Genomic DNA, 21,084 nt, shown 5'->3' on the forward strand with positions numbered 1-21,084 from the left:
AATAGATATATTGGGCATGGGAATAAGTTTCCGCCATATTAAAAGAGGTGTCACTGCTGATACTGTTTTGTGTTCGCTCTAGTAATATACCGCTTATTTCAAGGGGTATATGTGAGGTCTCGATCGTAGTAGTTGAAACTCGTTTGAAGAGTAAAAGTCCTTTTTTATCTGACATCAAAAATATCTACGTCCGTCCCGAAAAAACAGTATTTGCAGAAAGTCACGCTTTATTATTACCTTTTAAAGAAAAGTATAGCTGAAACATGCTGATCAATATTTATGGTAATCACGTTCCATCAAATACAACTTGTAAAGAGTGGTTTCGACGCTTCTGAAGTGGCACTTTCGACGTGAGCGATAAAGATCGAACGAGCGAAGGGCCACCGAAAAAAATCGAAGATACTCAACTACAACAATTGTGGGGTTAAGAGGCATGTCGAAATGTCGAACCACCCTTGATGATATGTCTAAAGAGTTTGATGTTGACAGATCAAGCGTCGGTAAACGTTTGTGCGCGATGGGAATGATCCAGAAAGCAGGTAACTGGGTACCATATCAATTGAAGGAAAGGGGTATCGAGATACGTTTAGTGACATGTGAGATGCTTCATGAACGGCGGAAAAGAAAAGGTTTTCTGCATCGCATCGTCGCTGGCGATGAAAAATGGATCTATCATAATAACCCTAAGCGTCGAAAATGTTGGAACGTACCAGATGAACTAGGTCCACTGATAGCGAAAAAAATATGCATGCCTCAAAAGTTATGTTATGCATCTGAAGGGATCAGAAGGGTGTCATCTATTATGAACTCCTTAAACCATCTGAGACCATCACTGGCGATCGTTATCGACTGCAGCTAATGCATTTGAATCGAGATCTCAAAGAAACGCGGCTGGAATAGGGCGGTAGATATGACAAACTGATTTTGCTGTGTGACAACGCCGGGCCACACGTTGCTAAATCGGTCCAGAAATATTTAGAGGGACTGAATTGGGAAATTTTGCCCCACCCGCCGTATTCCTCAGACATTGCACCTTCTGTGTCTGGGTTTCCATCTGTTCCGATCAATGCAGTCAGCCCTTATTGGAAAGCGGTTCACTACTTACGAGAGCAAACGAATTTTTCGTCAGAGGAATCTGTACCTGTATACTAACTGAAAGATGGAGTAAAGTTGTAGCTTCCAATGGCACATACTTCAAATAATATCATGTACATATTATTTACAATAATTATTTAAATAATTCGTAACTTTGGCTAAGGAAGGGCAGAAACTTATTCCCATACCCAATATTTACTTATTTCTGTTATCGGACTAAACTATCGAGTACGGAATAAATATATAATATAAGTATCGAGTAAAAAATTTAAATTATAAAAGCAACTTAATGTTTTTTATTAATATTGAATGGTAACTAATTCTTTCATGTTTTGTTTGAATTTTAAAAGAGGATATATAAAAAAATTAAAATTCTTACATTTATCATAAGATACTAAGTAAAAAATCGTACTTGCTAACAGAGGTACGAAAAAGCAATTTCTCTAAATATTTGCCTAAAGGGCGGTGAGAAAAACCTTTCGAATGTAGCGAATATTTCTCCCTTTTATTACATATTTTACATGCCGTAGGCTTATTGGAGGCAACTTTATCGAAGTTTTTCTCAGCAGAAGATATTTTAAAATCAATTACACGCAGAAACAATTACACTTGAATGAATGAATTTATGATGAATGATATTTATAGCGGTGGGCAACTGCTTGCTGAATAAGCGCCGCGAGACCTTAGTGATTGACTCTTTCAAACTCTTCAATTCTCCTGGCCCCGATGGCATCATACCTGATCAATTTCAAAAACCTGTGAGGGTATCTTGTCGTGGGCCGCTCCCTATACATGCGAGCTGCATTGACAGGAACTACGTACGCTGATCTTAGAGAGCTGTGACAGTTGTTCCCATACCCAAGGAAGTAAAATCTCATATTTAGCCCCTAGAGATTTCAGACCAATCACTCTCTCATCGTTCTGGCTGAAGGCCCTTGAGAGATAGATTAATCTGTAAGTAGGAGTGAAATTTCTCGGGGCCGTTTGACGCACGCCCAACATCTCTACTGTAATGGCAGAGCAGTTAGATCTAACTTACATGCCGGTAGGTACTTATCCAGAGCAATAGACGGAATGAAACAATTAGAGAGGCTACTGGCTACAGGCTACAGGCTATTTAGGCTACTGGACCACTTTAGTTGTAAGGGAGGTGAATATGTATGAACTCCGACAGCGGAACGGCAACTAGAGCCTTAGACTCGTTACTGGTGCGTTCGAATAGAACCGAAGAATACTTGGTTTCTCTCTCGACTGCATCCCAATACTTCTATATTAGGCTCTTTTGGGTTCCCGGCCACAGTAGCATAGCAGAAAACTACTGGGCTAATGAAGTACCTAGGCAGAGACCCTCAAGATGATTTCGCCGCGGAATAAGAGGATTAGGGTTCCTTTGAGCACCTGTGGTCTGCTCCTAGAAAGATCGCGTCAACTCTGCGATCGCTTAATTAGTGTGCAAATAAGCAAAGTCGGGAAATCTCTCTCTCAAGGGTTTATCGTGAGCGCCCAATGCTAACAAAGCCGCAACTCTCTAGATTTTTGGATATCTTTACCAGGCATTCTCCATTTTGTTCAAACCCTTTCTGCAAAAGCTGTCTAGAGGATGAGGTGGAATCACCTCAGCATCTTCTTCTCACCTTTCTTGCTGCCTTAGGGATACGATTCTTCCTGTTCGTTTTGTTCGGTTCTTCTCCCTCTGTTTTTCTCTGTAAGGTAGAGGAATTTGATTCATTGTCCAAGTGGGCAATGAGGAGCCATTTACCCTAACCCCTAATGTATAGTATAGCAAATACTGCGAACAAGAATTGATAGCAAGTACAAGTATCGAGTACTTACAGTCCATGATAAAAACATAGTGACTCAAAGTTTTTTGCACATTCTTTTATAAATTTAAAATTCTTTTATAAATTTAAAATGTTTTCAACAAAGAAGTATGAATCGTGCGTGCCGTCCATCTGCCGATATCTATGAAAGATACGCCCGTCGAAAAATAAAACAAGATTAGCTTTTGCTGGTTTCTCAATAGATGTGAGCAGAACTCTTCCTGAAGTCCTGTTTTGACAATCTCACAATCATCCTAGCAATCTGGCTAGTAGTCTTTCGCTTTTCATTTTTTCTAATATACAACCTTTTCTATTGTTTTGTACTCATAAATATAAATATTTCAAAGCATTAAACAGCATCGTTTTTAAAATGTTTAATTGTGTTGAAGTAGCACTATAGGAATCCGGTATTTGGAACTCTTTGATTGCTTTTCGAAGAGCTGGGGTGCAATTTTTCCCTTTTAACATTATTTAATCCTTTTAACTAAAATAAAGTACTGTCGGAATACTCCAGGTATTTTATTTTTTCCTTAGTTACAAGTCACAATATAAAACAGAAAAAAATCCAAAAAATGTTGGACGACCACCGAATTGTTCTTAAATATATTTCTCACAAAAATATCAGTGTTCCTATTAACACGCTAATGTACGACAAGTAACGAGCTAATTTAATAAACACTTTATAGGGTTATAGGGCACTTAAAAATTAAGTTATTACATACAGATAAATGATTTTCAACTGTTTATGTATCATCATTTATTTGGTACCTACTAGTGATGTCAATACCGGAACCTCGTTGGTTTTAAGTAGCAACATTTTAGCGATTAGCTGATATTTATTTCGCCATAATTTACCTTGAACCTACCAAGTCAACCAAAGGCCTTCTTCAACTGATCTTTCTAACGACGAGGAGGCCTTACTCTACCTCTGCTACCACCAGCTGATACCACATCGAATACTTTCAGAGTCGGAACGTTTGTATGCATTCAGGTGACAAGACCCTGTCATAGGAGCCGGTAAAACCTTAAAGATCATACAGTTTATTATTCCATCACCGACGATACTCGCCGTCGCCAGATCCAAAAATATTGCGCATAATCTTTTTTTCAAACACCCTAAGGGACGCCTCATCTGATATTGTCATCGTCCAAACTTCTGTGCCATACAATAGGACTTATGAAGTGTTAGTTTTGTTTGTCAAGAAAGGACTTTACTACTCATTTCTTTACTTAGTCCAAACTAGCACTTCTTGGTAAGACAGATTCTTCGTTTGATTTCAATGCTGACATTATTGTTAGTGTTACCACCTATCATCGGCATACGCCAGCAATTATACGTTCTTACAATAAATTGTGTTGGGCTGCGATTAAGTTCTGCGGCGCCCTCAATCTGTTCTGACATCAAGTTAAAGAAGTAACCCTGTCTGAATCCCCGTTTGGTATCAAGTGGCTCGGGGAAGTCTTTCCCAATTCTGTTGGCGCTGCTGGAATTGAACAACCAAACTCACGCATCGGCACATAGGCAATTCTTTTTCGTGCTGTCGAATGCGGCCTTAAAATCGACGAAAATATGACTTATGTCGATTCTCCTTTCGTGGGTATTTTTCTAAGTTTAGCATATTGTGATTCAATTGTGGTCAGCGTCTTCAGGTATAGATGTAGGTACATAATAAAACTAAGTTCTGACTTCTTTGTATCGAGCTTTTTTCGGCATGCATTAACTTATTTTACTAGAGAAATAATTTTCAATTTAAATAAAAAAGTATTGCAACAAATCACGAATATTCATGAAACTAATGGCACTAACGAGCATCTCATTCGTTAAACAAAAACATAAATACCAGATGGCAGGACAGAAGTTGCCACAACTAGAAATTACGATAGTTATTAAGTACATGTAGGTATTCAGTCTTAAGTTGAAAGTGTAAACGTAAAGTAAAGCAAGCTAATTGTCTAAACGTAAAGTAAAGCAGTGATGGAAGTCAACGAAATTATAGATAGACGTTTTATTTGGAGAAAAACGCAACAATGTATTTAAAACCTAATTTTTTATAATATTTTTATTTTATAAAAATTCGCGAAAAAGTATGCAGTGGAAAAAACAACTACTGGATGAAGAAATACAGGCTCAAAATCTTTTGAGGCGCGAGCCATCGTAGACCTTCGAGTATTGTTTGTCTTTGCATGCACTAGTTGACCAGCTGCTAGCTGTCGTGTTATTATTTGCATACTTAATGAGCCTCCGCCACGACGTTTACACAAAAATATAAATCAGCAATCATGCCAACTACATAAGCTCGAAAATAGAACGTGGCCTCTTGTATGAAATTTAAAGGATGATGCATGAAACGGCTCGAGAGTACGCGATGCCGGCCGTTGGTTTAAAAGATTTGGGTTCTTTGGATACCACATAATTTGATGATTTCCCGATTGGTATAAAGAAAGGTTGAAGATATTCAGTTGCGGCTGTTCAAAGCTGGTCTATAACGTCGTAACATGTAACGAATCTTGGATCTATGCATATGAGTCTGAAACGAAATAACAATCGACAAAGCTTAATAGATAAAAATAAAAGTTGTTCGCGAAGAAGCAACTCAAAACGAATGGTCGAATGTCTTTTCCGAAAATCTGATCATGTCGCAACTGTGTCACTAGAGAAACTTAAAACAGTCAATTCGGAGCGGTACACGAACATTCGCTTGCCATAAGTTTTCAGAAATTTAATCTCGATGACGAATCATTCTTTATCAAGACAATTCGAGCTCTCAATTATAGACTCACATGAGAGAGTTTTTGAGCACTCAGGAGATCAAACTAATGAATTATCTGAATTCTCATGATTACTTTTTATTGCCGAACATCAGAAACAAAATGCAGGGTAGCCATTTCTCAACACCTGAAGAAGCTGTTGAAGCCTTTAAACAGTTACTTTTGGAGGTGTTCACTACGGAGGGGCATAGGTGAAATGGTTGAAGTGCCGGTCTGGCACTCCGCAAGTAGCACTGAGTGGCAAAAGCGCTTAGAAAATTGGTTCTATCGATTGCAGAAGTGAGTTGACTTCTAGGAAGAATATTTTTAAAAGCAATAAAGTTATTTTTATTATTATTTTTAATGGCTTTATTATTGGGCGCAAAATATAAAAGCAAACCTCGTATTAAAACTGATCCCGAAACTACGGTATCAGCAATTTAAACTAATATTGAGCCCCTGGTATGTGAAGGAGCATATTTTTCAAGCAAAATCTCTGTCGTGTGTCATCAACTACCTGACAAAGACAGCGTACCACGTTGCACGAAAATGGGAGGAGTAAACAACTCTAACAAGTGCATTTACAATATGCAACTGCGTTGAGCAAAATCAAATGATTTGTAAATTCCGACATGCATACATATGTAAATACATTTGTATTAGTATGGCGCGTAAAATTGCCGGTACCACATGAATGTCAATGTATGGGCGTGGAGTAAGTGCAACCTCTACAATTTAAATTGCAATAGCATGTTGTTATAGCACAAAACGTGTATGCGGGGCTATAATAGAAAGCATCAATTGAGGTTTTAATTATTTAGTGAGAAGTAAAAATAACATGAAAGGCAGAAAAAAATGCGCAAATACAAAAACGCAATGTAAATTTAAACAACGCAAAGCAATGCATACAAGTGAATGAATAAATTACTTTTTATTTTTTATTTTTATTTTTTTCAATTGCCATCCAATTCGCGCCAATCGGAACGCCCCAAACTTTTCACTAAATATCATGTCAATGGTGACTAAATTGCCGAGTGTCAGTAAAATTAAAGATTTACTTATTTTGATTGCCTACAACCACAACTATTGACATAGGTACGTATGTACGCGCATACGTAAATGCATATAACGGTAAATGGGTGTGTGTCTTTGTTTAGTCGTTTGATTTTTGTTATTGCAGCGGCAGCTTTCAAACATTAAATGCATGCATTTATTGATGAGTTGCAATGACAGTTTTCTGAACAAACAAACTGTGCATATACATACATACATACATATGGGTATTTGTTGTAATTATTAGATTTAGCGGTGCTTCCCTACGCTATGCTAGTCCACAGCCAATACCATTTCTGTTCCAGCCACTGCACCATAGCCAATTCTGCTGTCTGCCAATCGCTGCCAATGATTCTGTTTACCGATGCGTTAAATTAAACATTAATTACACACAAACACATGTATACGTGCATATGTTTATTTGTATATGTAATACAAGTGCTATGCTGTTAAATGCCTAATTCGACACATTTTCACTTCGCAATTCGCAGTTTACTTATGCACTCATATGACGCCACAGTTTCCCATCGCACCAAAGGCTCCTACTGCGATTAACACCAACCAACTAAATGTCGACAGCACCTCTGTGTATGTAATGGGTGTTTTTAGAGTGTAGATATAGAACATTGAATAAAGATATGGCATCAACACAGCAGAGTAAGTAAGCTCACGTCCTATTTCTGTGCAGTTAATTCTGCTTGACTGTCTGCGATATTTAGCGTCTCATAGGCTCACAATTATTCTGCAGTGTGCATGATTGCCATAGGGAGACCCCGTAACTGATTGTAGATTTGAACCACTCAATGATAAAAAGAGTATTTCCCAATAGCGGTCGCACCTCGGCAGGCAATGGCCAACCTCCGAGTGTATTTCTGCAATGAAAAAGCTTCTCATAAAAAACCATATGCCGTTCGCAGGCGACACAGAACGGTAGTGTGTCCATTCAATTGTGAAATGACATCAACATGCACGGCACAAATTAGTTGATGTTTCAACTATGATATATTTTATTTCGAAAACGGCTCTTTACCAGTTTTTCATTTATTATGTAAAACTTTCAGAGGACTACCTCGACTTCGACCAGGCTCCACCACAGTGTTTGGCGATTTCTACCATATAAAATGTAGTTATATGGAAAAAACGCACAAGGTCGCCTGCAAACAAATTTTCAGAAATTAACTTAAATTTGAGTCCCTTGCACTTGCAACTTGCACTTTATTATACCAATTCAAATTATTCAATGGGCTATTAAACTCCATAATTTAAGTTTTCAAAAAATATTAATAAAAAAAAGTGAACTTTTTATGAACACTCCTGAATTTTTTTTACTTTACACAAAATCTGAAACTCTGATTTATATGGTTTTGTAGAAGAATGTGCCATATTTTCATAAAAAATTAATAATTTTAAAGAAGTGCGAAATAAATCGTCAAATCTTATTAATATAACATTTTAGTTATTTAGTGCAATATGTATACAATTTATTTTTATTTATTTATTTAATGCAATATATATGTATATATATGAATTCGGTCTAAAAAGTGTCTGTGTTGAAATTTGGGAGTTGTTTTCATTTTGTTAAATTTTTTTAATAAATTTAAGTGCCGTAGTCATGTAAAAACAAGCGGTACCGAAACCTTCAAATAGTGTACATGGAATTCTAAAAAAATGTAGATGTTTGTTTCATCTAAGTATTTAAATGGTAACATCTTCGCTTTGTTTGTAAATTCACATACTTGTATTTTTTTACTTTTGATTTAATAGTAATTTTCTCGACACTTTTCATCGAATTTTCTTAAAGCTCTGCAAATATTTGGTGCCGATTAAAAAAAAATGTAGAACGTTCGTTAATTGGAGAAAATCCACAAGACCGGCAGAAAAAAAATTAACGCGAGTTTGAAGCCACTGCAAACTTGTTCTTTATTATGTCAAAATTCAATGGGCTTCAAGACTGCAAGTCTAATTTTGTCTCAAAATTCTGGCTAAAAAGTTTGAAATTTTAATGAAAATTAGTTAAATTTTGTTTTAATATGCACAAAGTTTGGATTTTTGTATGAGAATACACTATATTTGCATACAAAAAACCTTAAAATTACACCCAAACCAATAAACTGTTAAACTTTTCAATTACGTTAGTGCTTCAGTTATTTAACGCAGTGTATATTTTGCACCGCAATTAAAAAAGCAATATACTTTAAATCTTCGTTTATTTTTTTTCCTTGTTTACTCTTCTCAGAAGCATAGGGCCTTGACAAACCTCAGTCTTGCGTTGGTTTCGTTAATCTGTTTTTGATTTCTGACAGGGTTGGTGATTAGCCTGCCACTAGCAGTCTTCAGTAGTGGTAATGCCCACCTGTCGTTGCTTAAGAACAATGCCTTCTTACTGCTTGGAGCGCTATCTGTGTCTCACATTTTTCTGCCAGAAGAATCGCACTGATGTGTGAAGAGTACGCTAAATTTGGTGTGTGCGCTATTACCGCAGTCGCCGGCTTCCTCTTGCTGGCGCCACTGGTGCAACGTGTAAGTGTGTGTTTTTCTTTGTTTTTTTGCTTGTTTTAGCAGCCGCAATGCAAATAACTGACTTTTGTGCGGGAGTAAGAATGGAAAGCTTTTGGGGTTGAGGAATGGTAGGAGAATTCGGAAAAGAGCGAGTAGCGTGCTTTATGTGAGGTTCGAACCCACAACCTCTGGGATGGCAGGCTAGTGTTCTTACGCTAGACTACCAAGGCTGCTCGTTTATTTTCTATAACCTTGAAAATATTTAATTCATTTCGAACGATCTCGAAAACTGATATTGTCTTCAAGCGCTGAATGGCCCCAGTCATAGGGTCAATATGCCTTACCGTGTGTAACCTATCATTTTCTGGAGAAAAGCTTTTGGTGACTAAATCTTCTTAAGAAATACGCATGTAAATTGATCAACGTAATCCCAAAGTTTAACACCTTTGCACTACTTCTAGTGCGGGTACATCAATCACCTATCCATGTTGACGAACCAGCTACCATCGACGACTTGGCTATGCTGGAGAAATTAGGCCAACCAGTTGGTTTTCGTGAGATGCTGTAGAGGTAAGCATATGCCCGAAGTTGTTTATCAAGTTAATGAAGACAAAGATAGCTAATTGCATTTTTGTTTATTTTCAGAAAAAAATGTCTATGCTTATGAAATGAACACCCGTTATATGAGTACTCATGTATGCCGCACGTTAATATTATCGCGAATGCTTATTTCAATTAAGCAATTACCAAATTACCTATATCTCATACATCATACATACATACAAATAAAATACTCGTATAATAAAAACATATTTACATATGCAAGCACGCCACAATGGCCTCCGTATACCATACGCACTTTTAAGTCCTGCTTTATTTATTGCTGCTTTAAGCTATTCAATTGAGTTCACTTTTACCAGCAGGATTTTGTTAGTTACAAATTGTTTACAATTAATTGGTTGCGTTACAGCTTCCCACGTGAATATAATTATACCCACACGCAAGTGTTTATTAACATACTATGGTACAATACAATACATATATACATACGTGCATACATACACTTTTAAGTGCCTTATTCCTTTTTTTGTCATTGCCACGTTTGCCAATAATTAACTGTTTGTAGATTTTCTGATATGAATGCAAGAACCTCACGCGAGCAAAGCAGAGGTTGTCTGCTTTTGTCTTAGAGGCCTGAGATTTGATGCGATTTTGCTTCTAATAATAATGTCATCTACAAATTATATGTTTAAGTCTAAAATTGCATAGTATAAGAACTAGGATAGCCTTATAACGAGGTGTTTTGGGGGTGTATATCGGGCATTATTTTACAAACCGAAACTTATTTGCTGAAAATTTGTTGCGTGTTCTACTATAAGTACATATAGTATATCATTTTGAAAAATGTCTAACTCACGCTCTAGCTAGAAACTTGCTTTTTATGTATTACATAATACATACAGGGTGTCCGGTGGATAAATTCCAAAATTCTAGAATCTCTTTGCATAGTATCGCTCTTATATATATATAATACTTATATATAAACATACTTCATATGTAGGAATAAACTTATCGATATCGAACCGATAAAGGAGTTGATACAAAGCAATTTAAAATATCTGAACCACTTAGGTCGCTTATTAGTATAATTAATGAATATTTTAAAAAGGTGATAGAACAAAACTTAAGTACGCCTTAGCTTGGTGCGCGTTACTCTTCGACTACCCGTTGTCATGCCGCACATATGCAACATGTTTTCGCTGTGCAGCCATGCTTAACTTTTCAACTCCCACTGATATATGAAGTCTGCCGAGGGGCGACATCTATTTTTTGTTTTCAATTTATTACATATGTCAACTTTCAACACTTAGTAATTTTTATAACAATTGTGGAAATATAAGCGTAACATTAAATCATTATTTAAAGTACATTTCTTTTTACAGCATAAGAGGGATAATGTATATAAGAATTACACATATGACATAAGACGGATAAAAACAGATAAGATTTACATGACATAAAACGGGGAATAGGTTCACATAAGAATTATAGCTGATATCTATTTTAATGATGAAGTATCTGCTAAGGCCGGATACAAAGACTGTCAACGCAGATTTAAGTATGCCATTAGGGCAGCAAAAACTGCCTCTTGGAGAGACTTTCGTCAAAAGATTGAAAGCACTTCTGAGACCGGCAGACTTAGGAAAGTCGTATCAATGAGCCACAACAACCCTAGTTACCTCATGAAAGAGAACGGCAGTTGGACAACTAATAGTGAAGAAACAATAGAATTATTATTGCAGACACACTTTCCACGTTGTCTATGCAATGAAGACGGTAGAACTCATCCTATAGTTCACAATGAGGGTCCCCCAATAGATTTTATAACGGAGGACAATATAAATCTTGCAATTGGCAGTTTCAAACCTTATAAATCACCGGGACCAGATGGATTCATCCCTGCTGAACTGCAACACACAATTAGTATGATTGCACCTAGACTTGCCTCAATTTTTGAGGCAGCAGTACGACTTAATTATATCCCCAAGAAATGGGCTGAAGTAAAAGTGGGCTTCATTCCCAAAGCAGGAAAAACCACACATACGAAACCGAAGGACTACAGGCCGATTAGCCTATCATGTTAAAAACGTTAGAGCGATTGCTAGATGGGCACATCAAAGGAAAGATTAGCAACCAGCTATCACCTTCTCAACATGCATACAGCAAAGGCAAATCAGTAGAGACAGCACACCACTCGCTAGTCGACACGATCGAGAAATCACTTCACTATAAGGAATACACTCTTGCTGTCTTTCTGGGCATCGAGGGTGCTTTCAATAACATACACCCGGAAGCAATTACCAAATCGCTAACGGAAATGGCAGTAAACAGAGCGCTCGTCTCGTTCATAGAACGAATGCTAGTGGGGCGGACGATACGCGCAGATTTGGCTGAAACATCCATTAAGAAATTTCCGATCAGGGGTACACCACAGGGTGGGGTAATTTCCCCACGTCAATAATTTCCTTCAGAAACTTGAAAAAATGGGAGGTAAGAAAATTTCATATGCCGATGATATTGTAATAGCAATCTCTGGCAAACACCTTCCAACTATGTGTGATCTTCAGCACAGAGCTCTCAACAGACTATCACTCTGGTGCAAAAGTCGAGGACTAGAAGTAAATCCGGAAAACATAGAACTGATACTGTTCAGCAGAAAACATAAAATACCTGCTCTTCCACAAATAATTTTAGGGGGAAAACCTCTTAAGGTAACACAAAACGCTAAATATCTAGGACTTGTACTGGACAGGAAATTTGGGGCTCACACTCGCGTACTCTAGCAAAGCTACGACGGCGCTATATTCCTGCAGAAGGCTCATTGGGAAAAACTGGGGTTTGAAACCCAGAATGACACACTGCAGTAATTGCACCAATTCTCTACTACGATATTGCACTATAGTGGAATGCCCTGGAGAAGGTCGTGAACATTAAAAAAGTTGACAGGGTCCAAAAACTTTCATCTGTTCTTATAACCGGTGCAATGTCAACCACACCATCAAAAGCACTATATGTGATATTAAACTTTCTTCCGGTAGACCTGCAGGCAAAGTACATTGCGCACAGTGCAGCAATAAGGCTGAGCACTTTAAGTAAGTGGTCAAACACAAACTATGACCACGGTAATATCCTGGATGGCATGTTGGGGCTTCCCAGACAGGTGGACTATACAGTTCTGCCGATACTTGCCAGTACAACGTTCGTGAACGTCCTACCCTCGAGGGAAGAGTGGGATCGGGACGTGGTAAGACAGGGGGAGTCCATCCATGTTTACACAGATGGCTCAAAGCTCGATGGCAGGGTGGGCGGAGGTGTATATTCCGCGCATCTGGGGATCTCCTTCAGTTTTCGGCTCCCTGACTACTGTAGTGTCTTTCAGGCTGAACTGATGGCAATAGTGAAAGCCGTGACACTGGTACAGTGTGATGCGATATCTGGAGATGATATCTACATTTTCACTAATAGCCAAGCGGCGATAAAATCTCTCACAAAACAGTCTCTAACCTTCAAGGTAGCCATGAAATGCCGCGCATCTCTTAACGAGATGGCTGAGTCATTTCACCTAATGATAGCATGGGTTCCTGGCCGTTGCGGCATTGAGGAGAATGGCAGAACCGATGAACTAGCGAAACTCGGTACCAAATTGACTGATGAATACCTAGACAATGATATGGGTATACGCTTGCAAACATGTAAACTACGTATGCCATAACAAAGCTACTTGCAAAATAGTCCGACAGATGTGGCCGACTGTCAATGCTAAACGCACAGAACTTTTACTAAGAAGAGATAAGCATAGACTTAACACACTGATTTCAGTTATTACGGGGCACTGCCTAATCGGTAAGCACGCTCAGAGAATGGGTGTGCAAACATATGACTTCTGCAGGAGTTGTCTAGACGAGGAAGAGGAAGAGACGATCCCGCACCTTCTGTGTCACTGTCCTGCTCTCTCCAGACGTAGACTCGCCATCATACATTTTTTCAACGAATTAGTTTAAATTAAGGATCTTGCGAAAATTTTGAATAACACACATTGGTTTCAGGAGGGATAAGGGCTCCCCACGCGGCCTCACAATGGGCCATGAGCCTGTGTGTGTCCTACAATGGGCAACCGCTTCAACCTAACCTAGAGGTCATTAAAACGGAGTCATCAGCAAAGGTTGCAATCATGTTATTGCCACTTGGGCAGGGTATCTCATGTGTATAGATAATGTATAAGAGTGGCCCTAAAAAGCCTTGTGGAACACCTGCTTCCATACGTAGTATGACAGAGCAATCATTCTGATATTTAACATAAAAATATATTTCATTAAGGTAAATTCACAAAAGTAGATAATAGACAGTTAGAAGTATTTTTTTTTTTAATTTGTGCAATAGTCCGGGATGCCATACACTGTCAAAAGCATTAGCCACGTCAAGATAGACTGCAGCGCAACAATTTTTGTTGCCAATTTCCTTTTGAACTTTGTTTGTCACTCTGTGTACGTTGAATTTTTTCGCCGAAAACCAAATTGATGAAAGGGAATGATGTCGTGAGATTACATTAGGGGATCAAGGCGGTCATAAATCAATTGTTTAAATAAAGGGTTTTCCAATAACAGGTGTTGTCTATCGCTATCGAGAGATTATTAACGATTTTTATGGCCTGAATTGGATGGTATTGATCTGGACAACGTTTATTTTCAACAAGACGGCGCTACGTGCCACACAAGCAACAAAACCATTGATCTTTTACGGGAAAAGTTTCCGGACCGTGTTATCTCTTGAAGAGGTGATCACAATTGGCCACCAAGATCTTGTGATTTAACACCTTGTAACTTTTTTCTTTGGGCCTACGTGAAAGAGAAGCTCTACGCCAAAGATGGAATTCGTGAGGCTATCGAGGACATAGGGCAGCCACTTTGCAATTCGGTTATGGAAATTTGCATGATAAGGATATTGTCCTGTAAACGTGGTAGTAGTGGTCATTTGTCTGATGTTATTTTCCTCTATTAATGGCATACCTTCCTCTTTATAATGAAATAAGCATTCGATCTCTTATATTAAAAAATAGCAATTTTCTTTGAATATCAAAATAACACCTCTTATTAGATGGCGGTATGCTCCGACAAAATAGGCAAGAGACTTATCGGTCTGTATGACGAAAGGCTTGTTGGCATCTTTGTTTGGTTTTAGCAGAGCTATTATTTCAGAAACTTTCGAAATATTTGAGTCTTACTGACGAGTTAAATATATTCCTTAGATACTTAATTCCACCGTCGGGTAGATTCTTTATAAAATGTCTATTAATTCTGTCGTAGCCTGGAGATTTTTTGTTGTTTATATTCTTAAATTTTGTCAGTATTTCATAAATGGTCGTTTTTCTGATTTTTCTTCTCTGAAGTAAAATGTATCAGATAAGTTATTTTGTTGCCTATTTTTTGGATTATAGAAAGTATTTTTCAAGTATTTCGCAAGTGTGTCAGCTTTATCCAAATGTGTCACGCATTATTTTCGGTAAGAATTGCTTGTTGGTGAAGTGTTATTTTGTTAATGTTTTTTGTCGCTTTCCATAGTGATAATTTGTCATTTTTTTAGAGTCTAAACGTGCTAGATAATATTGTATTATAGCTTTTATTTTCAAATTCCTTTAACATCTGTTTAATATCCTTATTCATTTTTTTAAGACTGTTTTGTCGTCTGGATGTCTTGTTGTTTCCTTAGTTTTCTTTTGAAGTTTTATCTTCTGTCTAATGTAGTCCGGAATATATTTTCTCTGGTTATGTGTTTGACTATTATTGCTGATAAGGTTATTGCGTGAATGATTGCATTGGGGAAAAACGCAATAGCGCCGCGGATTTGTTCCTTAGTTTTAAGTGGTACATTGCAGTCAATTGCACTTTTAATAGTTTCTCGGAAAATTTCCCAATCTGTGTTTTTATTGTATAATATTGATGTTTCATGCACGGAAATTATAACTGACGCCCTTTCGAATGATAGTCAAACACCAATTCATAAAGCTACTGCGGCCGATCTTAGGATTCGGAAAATCTGACTATTTACTTAAAAAAAAAAAGTTAGGCACTGTGCTTCTGCAGAAATAAGCAACAAATCCTCCCTGTACATAGTAATATTTAAGAGCTACGTCCGACGCAGTTCAATTGTTAAATGCGCTGCATGCCAAGTTACGTCATGGATTGTCGTGGAAGCAAACGCCGTGGATGTTTAACTGATTTATTTTCAGTCAGCATGGATCGATAGCGCTCGCCATTCATCTCAACTGCAAGTTCTTCCTCATCTCGAAAGAAATAAGAACCGATGATGCTGCCAGTGGTTTTCGCGAACAAATCTCTTTTTGTACACAATTTGAAAGCGTTGTTCAGGCGTTAAACAATTCATTATAACTTGCCAAACCTTACTGAACAGAAATGTAAACACAGTTTGCCATTCTCAGCTGTCAAACCAGTGTTTTCGATAACGATAGTTATGATGCAGCTAAAATACATCCGATATAAGTCAAAGCTACGTCAATGTGCATTACTATAGGCGTCGTGTTTCGATCTTTTGGATGGCGATAAAGAATTTTACCGACCTTGTACAGTATTATAGGCTAATATAGGCGGGAAATAAGGAAACAATCGTTATATTTTTTCCCACATAACGAATGCACGAAATTTCTTAGACGAGTATATGGAGAATATACGCCACACTCTCACACACAATTTAAATAGCTATACAACTGCACATCGTAAATATTTACACGGAAGAGCTATAATTGAAAGTTTGTAGACGTTTTCTAAGCATTTGAGAATTCAACAGCCCTCAAAATTATTAATAAGACTGGAAACTCCATACTTTGAATTAGTTTACCGCCAACTTGACTAAATTCTAGCCAGAAAAATGTATGTAGTATTTAAAAATGTTACGTGGCTTTTGTTGGCATTGGTCGGGGTTATGAAAACAGGTTAATTGCGAAAAAACTGAGATTGCCCACTCATGTTGCCCTCTGAACAACAACTAATTAGACGAGTGTGAATTGAATGGGCAGAATTCTACTGCCTAGTACTCGGTGACATGTAACCGAAGTTATTCGCTTAATTTCGTTTTTAGCCATAGCTGAAGACCAAACCTGGTAATGTATCACCGCTGGGTTTGCTCACATATCGCCGTGGAAAGATAAAATTCTTTGATGCAATATTTTGAAGTTTTTGGCCACAATAACCTGTATGTTCATGTTCGTGCTATGTAAATTGCAAAAGTACAAAGTTCCAAAGTAGTTCCAGATTATGGAACTTGATTCCTCAATCTATAGAACCTGGACAAGATAGGAACAACTTCAAATGGGGCATAGTTTAATGCGCCATTAGCATTGATGTGAAGGAACGCAGAAATTGCTTTATATGTCTGTAAATGTATGCTAGGAAGAAGATGAGGCCTTCAAGCTAAAGATACATTATAGTTGTATAAGGCGACCAATTTTATCGTATGGTTCAGTAGTGTGGTGGAAAGCTCTAGGAAAAAATAACAAGAACAAATTACTTGGCAGAATGAAAGATCAGCCTGTGTAATAATGGTCGGTGCAATCAGATAATGTCCTAGGCAGGCCCTTAACGCACTGACACACGTTATTCCAATAGACCTACATATTAAGAAGACGGCAACCATGAGTGCATTTAGGTTAAATGAAGCGGGTCGCTAGAAAGAAAAAACGTATGATCATGTCAGTCTATTATTGCGACAAACTCAGTTAACCTCGGTGAGGACTTATAACATCGTCCCGACGGTAACAATAAGAATTTTGCTACTCTCTTTCCATCTAAGAATGAATGGGATAAAAGATTCTCACTAAACACTTCGACACTACAGTCTATACAAATGGATCCAGATGATGGTGTTGAAGCAAGTATATATTCTCATAGACTTAAAATTGAAAAGTCTGTTCGTCTCCCTAATGCCTACAGTGTATTCAAGGTGGACTTCCTTGCAATTGGGGAGGCTTGTAGGTTACTAATCGCAGGTTTCTATCTTAAGGGCAATATCGCTATTCTTTCGGATAGCTAAGCTGTAATCCAGGCACTAGGTTCGCCTGCAACAACCTCTAAAGTGGTGGAACACAGTAGGAATAGCCTCTCCACCTTGAGTGAAAACCATAAAGTTACCTTAATATGGGTCCCAGGAAATCGGAGCATTGAAGGTAATGAAAAGGCAGATGAACTGGCAAGAGGGGGTTCTGCCATGAACCACCATTAGGTGGAGTCAAGAATACAATTTCCCTATAATACCTCCGAATCGCGAGAGACCACACGAAATGCAAAATTAGCAGAACTTTATGGCCCGCCTACAACCTCACACAATCGTCAACATTGATAAGCATGAACCGACGGAGCCTAACGGCAGTAATAACGGCCTTTTGGTCTGTCGGAAAACTAGCAGCCAAATGGGCATCCCACACAACACATATTGTCACAGTTGTAAACAACCGGAGGAAAAGGAACAAATCTTCCACTTCCTCTGTGAATGTCCTGCCCTATGGAAGGACAGAATTTTAACCCAGGGCAAACTGCTGTTCAAGGGCATCGAACAATTGTCTGACTAAGATAAAGATATAACTAGCAAACAAGTTGATAACGAGGATGTGGCAAACACAATGGTACGAAAGCGCTAGTTGGATTCTGGATGAATCACCGCTCTAACCAATCAACCAACCAGCATTGATGTGTCGTCTGCCTTATAACGACTACAAATAATCTTCGTCGAGAAACTACAGGTTTCTACATATTTTCTACTAGCTAACTACAAGGTGGCGCAAAACTAATCACGTTATCAAAGATTTATAATTTATAACATTTGTGAGCTAGACAGCTGCAGTATACAAACAAACAAGAAATGGAGCGCGTAAAGGTCAAAATAAAGACTTCCGTCACTCAAAATCGTTTTTTATTGAGTAAAAAGTTGTTCAGAAACAGAAATTAATGATGCATTTTATGTCACCTTGTATACATGTATTTTTTAAAAATGCTTGATTTTTGTTAAGTATGGATGTGGTTATATTTGACTTTATATTTTTTTGTATCCTTTCTTAATATTTTTTATTTTATTTTTTTTTGTCTTTGTATAAATGTTTTAGAGCAAGATTGTAAATATATTAATAAATAGTTACTGTTATAATATAGTTATATTAAAAACTAAAGTTTTTTATGGCAACAAGTGACTAGTGACAAGTGACTAGTGTTACCTAACGCTGTGGTTGATTTAATAATACAAATTTCTGATTTTTGGAATGTTCGTCAAGGCTATATTTGTAAATCATAACAAATCAAAAATACTACAATTAAAAATTAATGTTGGTTTGTATGCATTGCGCATACATACATATACACATATGTAGATTAAGCATTCGCGATTGTCTAAGAACGTGGTGTAGTGGTGCAGAATCACGATTTAAAAGCACACCAAGTTTTATATGAGGAAATAGTGCTGGAAAGAAAAATTTAAGCAAATTCTAGAATGTTGCTAATATTTTACAGAAATATATGATATATAATAATAAAACAAGCGCATATAGAAAATACACGCTGACCTTACCTTTGGATCCGATTCCTTCCAGCAACGATGCAACCAAAATGCGCGCTCACATTTCGTATCACCTTTGGGATAAAGACATTTCTTGCCCATATGTAAAGCTATATCATGCATCGATTTTGGCAAACTATCCAATATTTTCTCCAAATGCACTTCACCATCATCATGCAATACATCGGTTTCCTCGAATACACAATACATGTAACACTTCAGCGCCTCGTCCTCATGTACCTCACCATCACTGAATTCCTTTATGGCCTCTGAACAAATAAATACACCCGGCAAGGAAGCGGGATCAATGCATGTTTTTTTTTTTAGAAAACGTTTGTTTAGAATCACAACCTCAGATTTATGTTAGTTATTTGTTTTTATAGTAAAAATTAGTATTGTTTGATTGAGGCTACGTTGCTTATTTACCTTCTGTTACACCGGTCTTGGCAACACATGAGTCGTGAATTGGCCGTAGTGCCTTCATTAGTGCTGGTGGTGGATACTATTGGAAAGACCAGCAAAGACATTATAAATATCTATTAACTCACTGCTATTAATTTGTACAATAGAATTCAACACCTACAGTATCGTCACGCCGCAACTCCTTTTGCGCCCATGCAACATTCAACAGAACACCGGAACACAACAATGCGCCCAACAAGATTTTAAATGCATGAATTTTGTGCATTTTAAGAAATAAATTTGTTTAAACTAAATAAAAGAAGGAACAATTTTCAAGTACTACTAATGCACTCTATTTGGCAGGTAAGCCTATTTATATACTTTATTGCAACTCCAGTCTTTTAATTGTTTATAGTTAACTGTCAAAATTTCGACATTTGGAAGACAGCTAATTTTATACTTACAATCTCATAATTGATATCTTAAATGCAATTCAAAGGCGACAATGAGATTGACGATTTAATTATACCCAAAGGGGTTAGCACAAAAAAGATACGCATAGACTAACTTACTAAATAAGTATCATACATACACATCACATATCGCAGATATACTTTAATTTCACTTCATTATATATAAAAGGCATTTCATGCGGAGCGGACAAAGCGAAAAGCGAGCTCCCGAAATTTATGCAGGCTATGCCTATTTATATGTAAATGTAAATTTTTTTTTTCTATCTTGAAGGCCAAGGGCTGCTCATGTTGTCATTATATATTAAATTAAATAATTTTATATTTATAATTCTAATAAAAGTAAAATTCTTCATATATGGAACTAAAATCCATTGCACTAGAAATAAACCTACAAAACGAACAACTTTTCTATCGGGAGATTTATAATTTTGCAAATGACGTCGTACTTTAATAATTTTTCGCATTTTCGAATTAAACAGCTGCTTCGATAACAAAACCTCAATAATTTTTTTTTTTATAAATACAGTTTTGAAAACCGTTAACAAGAATTTCAATATAAATTTTAGTTACTTCGCCATATTTACTTAGTTTATTTCGATTTTAAAACTTAATTTAAAACTTTTTGCCTAAGAATACAACTTCGCTTACGGTTTTCACTTTCTGTCAAAAAAGTACTGGGAATTGGACAATAAAACCGAATATATTTTTTTCCATTAATATGTATGTATTGTATCACCTTTAAGCTAGGTTGGTTGGTTGGTTAAAATGGTGGTTCATCCAGCATTCAACTAGCGCTTCCGCACCATTTTGTTTGCCACATCCTCGTTAACAACTTGTTTGCTAGTTATTTACGTCATGACTATATCCAGTCTGTGCGG

The 21,084-nt window shown here is 37.2% G+C and overlaps 1 protein-coding gene across 1 annotated transcript; it reads right to left on the reverse strand.

The window, feature by feature from the left end:
* Positions 1-19,023: 19,023 nt before the first annotated feature.
* Positions 19,024-20,087, reverse strand: LOC129248192 (general odorant-binding protein 83a-like). The gene is made up of 4 exons (XM_054887657.1): positions 19,915-20,087; positions 19,758-19,833; positions 19,344-19,600; positions 19,024-19,235 (listed from the first exon to the last, which is right to left on the reverse strand). Exons 1-4 carry the CDS (start codon positions 20,017-20,019, stop codon positions 19,218-19,220), a joined length of 456 nt encoding a protein of 151 aa, XP_054743632.1. The 5' UTR covers positions 20,020-20,087; the 3' UTR covers positions 19,024-19,217.
* Positions 20,088-21,084: the final 997 nt, after the last annotated feature.

The sequence above is a fragment of the Anastrepha obliqua genome, chromosome 1 (assembly GCF_027943255.1).
Source record: "Anastrepha obliqua isolate idAnaObli1 chromosome 1, idAnaObli1_1.0, whole genome shotgun sequence".
NCBI classification, from domain to species: domain Eukaryota; kingdom Metazoa; phylum Arthropoda; class Insecta; order Diptera; family Tephritidae; genus Anastrepha; species Anastrepha obliqua.

Excerpts from the sequence above, each read along its gene's own strand:
- LOC129248192 (XM_054887657.1), bottom strand. The coding sequence starts at position 20,019 with ATGCACAAAATTCATGCATTTAAAATCTTGTTGGGCGCATTGTTGTGT. Across the intron at positions 19,834-19,914 it reads AGTTGCGGCGTGACGATACT|TATCCACCACCAGCACTAAT; the intron begins GTAGGTGTTGAA and ends TCTTTCCAATAG. Across the intron at positions 19,601-19,757 it reads CAAGACCGGTGTAACAGAAG|AGGCCATAAAGGAATTCAGT; the intron begins GTAAATAAGCAA and ends TTATTTGTTCAG.